Below are 8,476 nucleotides of genomic sequence, written 5' to 3'. Positions count from 1 at the left end.
TCAAAAAAATATATGTCAAGGACTAATATGTTAACTACCACATCCTCGAATTTCGACCTTCTAACTTTATTAGTTTTAGATAAAAAAAAATTACACTTCTCTTTATAAGATATTGATAGTTACAATATATGTATATAAATGAAGATACTGGAAGCATTTTTATGGAACCATGTATGCGCTCTAAAAGAACAAACTAACCGCATAAACTGATGATGCACCTACGGTTTAAATACTTTAGTTGTTTTGTATACAATGGCGTAGCCAGCCTTCCACCTAGGGGGCAGGAGTTTGTATAGAGGGGCAAAAAATGATTTTAATTATATATTTTTTTTTGTGTTAAGAAAGTCTAAGTTTTCTGGTAGCCTTTACAACGATACCAATTTCTTAAAAATCGGTTAGTATTTTTTTTTGTTTAAAATATTTTTCTTTATAAAAAAAGGTATTTTTTTTTTAAGTGTTTTTTCTTAAATTTTTATATACAAATATGCATATCAGAAGAAAGAATATTTGATTGCGTTAACAACGATATCAATTTTTAAAAATCATTTTGTTTCTTTTTATCGTCTCAAGCATATTTTTATAAGATTTATTTTTTAAATATTTAAACCGCCTTAATATCATTTACAAGAAATGTATTCCTTATATGTACATATGTCATATAAGAATGAATAAAAGCATACCTACATATCAATAAAACATATTAATAAAAATTAGTTATTTAATTTGGATAAAAATTTTGATAGGTTTTGGTAGGTTTTTCAGGTCATTTTTGCTTATTCGTACAAGCAAAAACCACAAGTACGCACATATGTATATTCTTTTGTACATAGATGTAGATATGTCAACGAAAAAGTAAAAATTTTTGAATTCATATTGGCAATTGGAATCATACATGTAGCTTGTAAGATGCAAAACATTCAAGATGTGCTGTGGCATGGTTGGTATAGGCGAAGCAATTATGATGATGCTTTGCCGATACGGTCACAGTTCAACACCGAACCGATGCTGTGGTTTTTTATGTATTTACATATAAAAATGAAATGAATAATTTGGTGGTTGAACTGAACCAAATTCGATTTTTGCTTTTTCTGTGGCTTGCGAAGTTATTGAAGAAGAAGAAGATTCGTGGACAAGACGGGGCAAACGAAAGCGAAGTAATTTTGCGCACTTGTCGGCACAGATGCATGATTTCTGTAACCAACGGAAAAAATATTTTTTCTTGATCACAGAAGTGTTCAAGGGGAAGGGGGATTTTGAACACTGTTGCCACTTTTCCAATCGGCGCGGTGGTTGATAGAATTTTAGATTTTTAGATTTTGTCATCGCCGCGCCGAAAATCAACTTGTGGGCAGCGGATGCTTGTAGCGGGGCAAGTGTGCAGGGTGCGCGTGAGTTTACGAATGCAAGTTTTTGCTTTATGAATGAATTTCTTGTTCGTTAGAAGCGGGAGTTCGGGGAAAAGTAAACGTGGCGTCTGTATGTTTTTCATTGTAGTATTTGTATGTATGTACAGAGGTATTTCGTTTTGATGTTTGTAGAACGCTTGCACAAAGCGCCAATTAAGAGGACGATTTCGAATGTGTCCCGTGGCGTGAATGCTAGAGGTGACGCGATTACTTTTCGCATGCGGTGGTTATTTTTTGATAGCGATCGAATCCCAGTTGGAGCACAATTTTTTTTATTTTTATTTTATATAAAAATTTTTATTGTACCATTTGCTTTTAAAAATACCTAATCAATTTCCATTAAGTACATATATACATATTCGCGTTTAAAGTACAAAACCGCGTATCGTGATTCTGCAAAACCGCGTAACTGACATTGGCTGCCAAAAACTGGATTTGCTCACACAAGCTCTTAGCTCAATCCTTATCCATTCGTCCGGAAATATACTAGCCAGAAATGCGATTGCTTTATACAAAAATGAACCATTTTGAAATATGAGTGTTTTTACGCTCCAGAAAATAATTTCTACAAATTCACATACGCGGTTTTGCATTTTGTTGATACGCGGTTTTGCATTTTAAACGACGATATATAGGTATATAGTCAGAAATCGTTGCTAAAAAATTAAAAGCTTTTGATGCAATTTATTTTAATTTGTATGTACCTACAAAGATTTTACACATATTTGATATAAAAATAAAAGACTGTTTTCGCATAGACCATGAACCGAGAATTTAAGAAAATTTAATAGAAGTATGTACCTACGTACATATGCATATCCCGTGCAAAAAATTTTTTTTGGCGTATTTTGAATTGTAGAGAAATTTTAAAAAATTCGTAAAGATCTCATCCGATTTTTTGCCGAATTTTCTGAAATGAAATGAAATGAAAAGTATGTTCACACTTCGATTCTTTTATGAAATTTCGGAAAAAAAATCGGTGAAAGAATGAAAATAATGCTGCTATATGAATAATTTCTTGCAGAATTTTCTCTATTTTTCGTACAGAAATTTCTTTACGAGTTCGTGTCAACCACTTTATATAATTTTCTTGAAGATTCGTAAAAAAATCGTTACAGAAATGAGACACTCCTAAATATTTCGGGAACTTTAGTTTGCACGGTCGATACCTTAATTCACAAAGGCCCTAACCAACAATTTTTTCGAAACTGTGTTTTTCACAGATTTTATTAAGATATGTATGTATGTATATTAAAATAAAAATTTGAACGTGTTAGTACCAAAAACAACGGAGTTAGGTATGCCACTTTTTAAAAAAAACTTACATACATAGGTATTTGCAGTTTTTGATTTTCTTTCTATAAAGTTTTTTACTTCTCCCTTAAATAATACAATTTTCTGATTAGGGCCTTTGTGAATTAAGATAACTCACATCTATTATAAAACAAACAAAAAATCACCAGAATATCAACTTTGTACAAGGCAATACATTTATTTCTAATTTTAGTCATTTATTAATATAATCATATAAAAATAAATTAAACATGAAAAAAGCCATTTTGAAACGAAGGTTTGGCAGGTTTTTGGTTTTTATAAGCATGCAACTTCTTAATACACCCATGTTGCAAGATGTTGCTGGCAAAACACATATTTTCTGTTGCTAAACATTATTTTTTTCTATTTCTACCTCGGAATTTAACAGAATTATTTGCGTTCCAAATGCCTCTGTTAAATTCCATACTATGACATTCCAAAAATGTTAAATTCCATACTACACGATATCCACTGAGTAGTTTGTACCTTCTCGTTCTTATATGTTCTCTGACCTTAATGTAGTGGCAGTGTTTATTGATCTTAAAAGAGCATTTAAAACCGTTGATAGGGTCCGAATGTTGGATAAACTAAAATACATTGGTATAAAAAACACTGAGCTTGACTGGTTTAGACGCTTTCTATGTAATCGTAGGCAACAAACAATAGTTAATTCAAAGATGTCTAGTAAGATAGCCGTAGACATCGGATTACCGCAGGGCTCAGTTTTGGCACCCCTACTCTTTAATATATATATAAACGATATTAGAAGTTCTCTCAAACATTGTAAAATAAAACTCTTTGCGGATGATGCCTTGTTAACGATCAGTGATAGGGAACTACCAAATGCGATTGTCAAAATTCAAGAAGATCTTAATTCTTTGTATCAATAGCTGTGTTCAAATAAACTCAAACTGAATGTGAAAAAGACTAACTTTATGGTATTTTCCAGAGCGGCAAATGCTGACTCCATAAGCCGTGAATTAAAAATCAAAGATGAAAATATCGAAGAGGTGAAAAGTGTCAAGTACCTAGGAATATACATAGACAACAAACTAAAGTTTGATGAGCACGTTGAGTATACAGTCAACAAGATTGCTAAAAAAGTTGGCCTTATAAAGAGATCGTGTAAGTACTTGGGAAGAAGATATAAAACGTTGGTGTACAGGTCAATAGTAGAACCGCACTTTATATACTGCCCCACGATTTTCTTCCTAGCGGGGGACTCCCATGTAGATAAGCTGCAAAAAATGCAAAACCGAGCGATGAGATTCATCCTCAACAAACCGTACGACACACCAACAAGATGTATGCTTGAAACCTTGAATTGGTTAAGAGTGAAGCAACAAGTTTTTTACCACGCTATGAAATTTGTGTACAATATTAAGAAGGGCAACCTGCCGGATTATCTTAGCGATAATCTCCGATATATAAATGAGACGCATACATATTTGTTGAGAGAGAATAACAGCTTCAGACTCCCGAAGTATAGAACAGAAGTGGACAAAAAAAATATTTTCTATAAAGGCTTAAAGTGCTTCAATGAATTACCAGAGGCTATACAAAATTGTGATAATATTACTCTTTTCAAGCGGCTGCTATTTGACTATTGTAGAACGCAGCCTACAAGATAGTGAAGTATCAACAATAGCGTGGATTGGAAACTAGGCCTTTCCAACCACCAAGATATCGAGACTAGGCGGATAGGAAACTCGGCCTTTCCTACTACCTAGACCCTTAGATGATAAACAAGAAACGAGCGGATTGGAAACTAGGCCTTTCCAACCGTCACGAAAGCGCGACTGGGTTGATGGGAAACTCGGCCTTTTCGACCACCCAGGAGATATCAATAAATGGAGTAACCCAAAAAGAATAGCGCGGATTGGAAACTCGGCCTTTCCAACCATCTACATAACTTCCAGAAAATTGCATGCGTTTATATTGACATAAAATAATTGCAGTGATAAAGAAATAATGTTATTTAAAAATTTCCGTAGAGAATTTTGTATTTTGTATTTAATATTTAATATTTACATTTTAAATCTAAATCTAATTATAAGAATGTTAAATCTTTGTTGCAATATAAGTCTAACAGACTGTAAAAAATAAATAAATAAATAAATAAATTGCGTTGAATTCATTCTATATATGTATTCTGCTACTGATTTTATTTTTCACTCAGTTATTTCATTTTCTCGCGACGAAAAATTCATTTACTAAACTGCTGAAATGTGAATCCTCAAATTTTGATTGAATAAGCACGTTGAACAGAAAGTTATTATGTAAATTCACTTATCAAAAGCAAAAACCAACCAGTGCCATGTGCAACCATACATTGGCTCATATATATATGTATATATGTTTACATTTCTCCGATTTTATTTTAATTCATTTTATCTACCAAGCAAACTCATCGTGATAAAAAGATAACAAATTCGCAGTGCTATTTAAACTATAAACGAAAATGTAAAAAAAAATGGAGAAAGAACCTCTGGTGTCAAGTTGGGAGGATTTTCAATATTAAAAAAAAAAACAACAACTGCATGCACACAAGTGGATACTGGTTACAGGAAAATTTGCGAGAAGCGTAATTTTGAGCATAACAAAGACAAGTAAAGACTAGGGACACGTATCGAACCGAAAGTATCGCTATGGTTATCGACCTATTGAGATTAAATGGCTCGGGGCCATCGACATGTGACATTTCCAACTAGTCAGCTACAAAGACAATTTGTAGTAAGCTAATTCAGAACTTATAACTTTTACTGCAGGGATTCCTTTAAACTATTTAAACACACAAATAGGCAACTGTATGTATGTAACTGCGCATATACCCGTATTATTACGAAATTTTTTGTTGTCAACAATCTACATTTAAATGTTGAAATAGAAAGAACTGTGAATTATTTAACAACCATTTCAAACCACTTTTACGCTATTTGCTTGGCAATTTGGCAACTATCAAAATTGCTAACAACTTTATTAACTTGCCGTATGCAGGCAAAATAATTGTTTCGTAAACACACTCGATTTCGCAACATTTATAATTTTGCTTGTAAGGTTTTACGACGTCTTGTAATAAATTTACTTATAATACCAGCCAGGATGCCTATAAAAAGCAGTTCTGCTAGAGCCGTGGAAGAAAATTAAAAAGTTTTCGTGAAATTTTTTTTTAACACAAATGTTGCCGGAAAAATATTTACTCAGCTTGTATTGGACCAGAATGTTCAATGTGTTAAGTTAGTGACTTTGCTGTGTTTTAATTTAAAAACAAATTTGCTTTAAAAATTACTCACTTTAAATATTTACATATTGTTCCGCAGTGCAAAACTATCTATCGTCCACCACAACTTGCATTATTTGGTCTGACAATGAAAACTTTTCAATCAACTGGGACAATATCAATCCACCAGCCGGTGCAATCATAAACATCCGCTTGCGTGATTTGGAAGCATCTTTTGTTGAAGATGTTGTGGATTTTGCAGCCAAACGCGAAGAGCTACTCAATGATTATGTGGCATTGAATCCATTTGTGGAAAAGTTGACTTTGTCAATAGAAAAGTCACATTGTGAGGTGGGTTTTTTGTTTTGCGATTAGCTAAATAAGAGTAGAGCTTTTGTTTTTATACCTCTTCCAATTCAGAGTTTCATTGCATTTCAAATGGATATACCAATTTTCATTGAAGCGATTGTAAATGCCAGTCGCTATTCAATTTGGCGTTCATTAAGCAATAAATTTGTATTCGTCTACAATGAGAATGCATTACAAGAAGTTGTCTTTCGGCATCGATTTTTTGAAGGTGAGTATTGGTTGTGTGCTAGCCAATAGAAAACGACTGAAACATGCATATGCACGCGACATTTTCCTTCCGCCCAATTCTTAAACTAAGCAAATATTTTCCTTCATACACCACAGATCAATCCGCCATACTTCTTATTGAGCGATCTAATGCGAATCCTGAAATTTTCGATTTGAAAACAAATAAATTTGTCGGTCCAAGAGCTGAGAACCCTAAAGAAATTTATTTGCTTGATCGTTTCAATGCCTCTGACAACAATTTCCTACACGGCAGCAATCTTTTCCCGGATAAGTTGAAAAATCTGCAAGGACGTGAAGTGATTTTAGCGGCTTTCGACTATCGACCGGATGTTATTTTGGAATATGTAAGACAAAATTAGCTTATCTCTTTAATATGAAATTATTTTTGAAGATTTTGCGGTTTCATTTGATATTTTTGATTTGTTTTATTTTAAGTATCCTGGCGCACCTTCGCATGACAGAGCCTTTGCACCCAACGATGCTAATGGCGATGTGAAAATCGATGGCACGGAAGCCAGAATATTGAAGACATTTTGCGAAATGTATAACTGTTCGATCGATATTGATAAATGTAAGTGTATCAACTGCATAATATTTGTTTAGTAATTTAGGCCCATGCAATTTAAAATGATTTTGGTTTATTACAAAAAGTCAATGCAGTGTTTGACCTAAAAACATAAATTCTGTCGTTAAAAAGTGCAGTTTATTTGTCAACACCAGCGCTAAACTTTTTCAATTAAAGCCAAAAAATAGAAAACATAGTAAACTAAAGACTTGTTAAGTAAAAAAGGAAGCAGTTTAAATTTTTTATGCTATAAAGCGTGATTTTGCCTTTTCAATTTTAGAATTTCGTTACAAACAAAATAAAGGCTAAAGTGGCCGAGATAAACTTAAAAATCTCAAAAATTTTCGAAAGTTTCCCGCAAAATGTGGAAATCATGGAATGTTTTAAAACCCTATTGAACAACCCGTAAAATCTGGTAAAATTTTTTTAGAAAATCTCGAAGTCTCGAAAAATCCGAAAAATCTTGAGCCATTTAATTCTTTTTTTTTGCCAAGACTTGAGGAGACTTAGTCCTTGAGAGCATTGAGAAACTGAATTCAGCTGGTAGGTACAACGAGATTCAGCTGGAGTGGGTACCAGGTCACAAGAAAATACACTCTGTGACTCTGCAAAGGGTGATTCTAACTTACGACCGATTAAAAATGGCGAAATTTATTGAAATGGGGCAAATGGGCAGTAATACGAAAATAAAGTTAGGGAGTGGCATCTCAATTTCTTCGTTTTTCATTTCCGACTTAATTATGTAGAGTTAATCTGCGATTAAGCTCTTTATTAAGCGGAAGAGAGCAACTCCAAGCGCATACAAGAATCTGGAATTTTCCTACTCTCCGCAAGCAAACGACCGGCGATGATCTACGCTGGGTTCTGTTAAATACATTACGGGTTAGTCAGGAGGCCAGACTGATTACTTCGATCAGGTTAACTCATTACATATCGCATTCCCTTTGAAAATTCAACTGTCTTATTAAATCTGCTTACATTCCTGTACTAAACGAATTCAACATGCAACCGTCATAGACTACGTCGATTTACTCCTTTCTATACTACCATAATATTCATCAGTCACATTTAAAAATAGAACTTTCAAAATAACACCCAAAGCACCAAGTTCTCGATTTTCTGCAGGGATATTTAACTGAGACAGTCAGGGGGATGCAGTAAAAATAGTCGAAATTTCTTCTCCTTTCCAGCGGATGTCGATGACTGGGGTATTGCTTATAGGAATATGACTGGAGAGGCCACTTTGGGCATGTTAGCTGAGGGCAAAGCTGAAGTGGGCATAAGTGCTATGTATACGTGGTAAGTTTTAGGATAGGGGAAGGCTATTTATGTAAATACTTATGTGATTACAACTATAAAGGTACTCTGATTATT

At 33.6% G+C, this 8,476-nt stretch overlaps 1 protein-coding gene across 1 annotated transcript; it reads left to right on the top strand.

The window, feature by feature from the left end:
* Window positions 1-5,898: 5,898 nt before the first annotated feature.
* Window positions 5,899-8,401, top strand: LOC118755306 (the record flags this gene model as incomplete). Its single annotated transcript, XM_036490152.1, has 6 exons — window positions 5,899-5,956; window positions 6,041-6,291; window positions 6,361-6,517; window positions 6,634-6,881; window positions 6,973-7,108; window positions 8,293-8,401. Coding segments are annotated over exons 1-6 (959 nt in total), but the record flags the coding sequence as incomplete, so codon positions are not given.
* Between the last annotated feature and the right edge of the window lie 75 nt (window positions 8,402-8,476).

Source organism: Rhagoletis pomonella, unplaced genomic scaffold, assembly GCF_013731165.1.
Source record: "Rhagoletis pomonella isolate Grant_MI unplaced genomic scaffold, Rhpom_1.0 Rhpom_scaffold_05853, whole genome shotgun sequence".
In the NCBI taxonomy this organism is placed as follows: domain Eukaryota; kingdom Metazoa; phylum Arthropoda; class Insecta; order Diptera; family Tephritidae; genus Rhagoletis; species Rhagoletis pomonella.
This window is presented reverse-complemented; position numbering and strand designations above follow the sequence as displayed.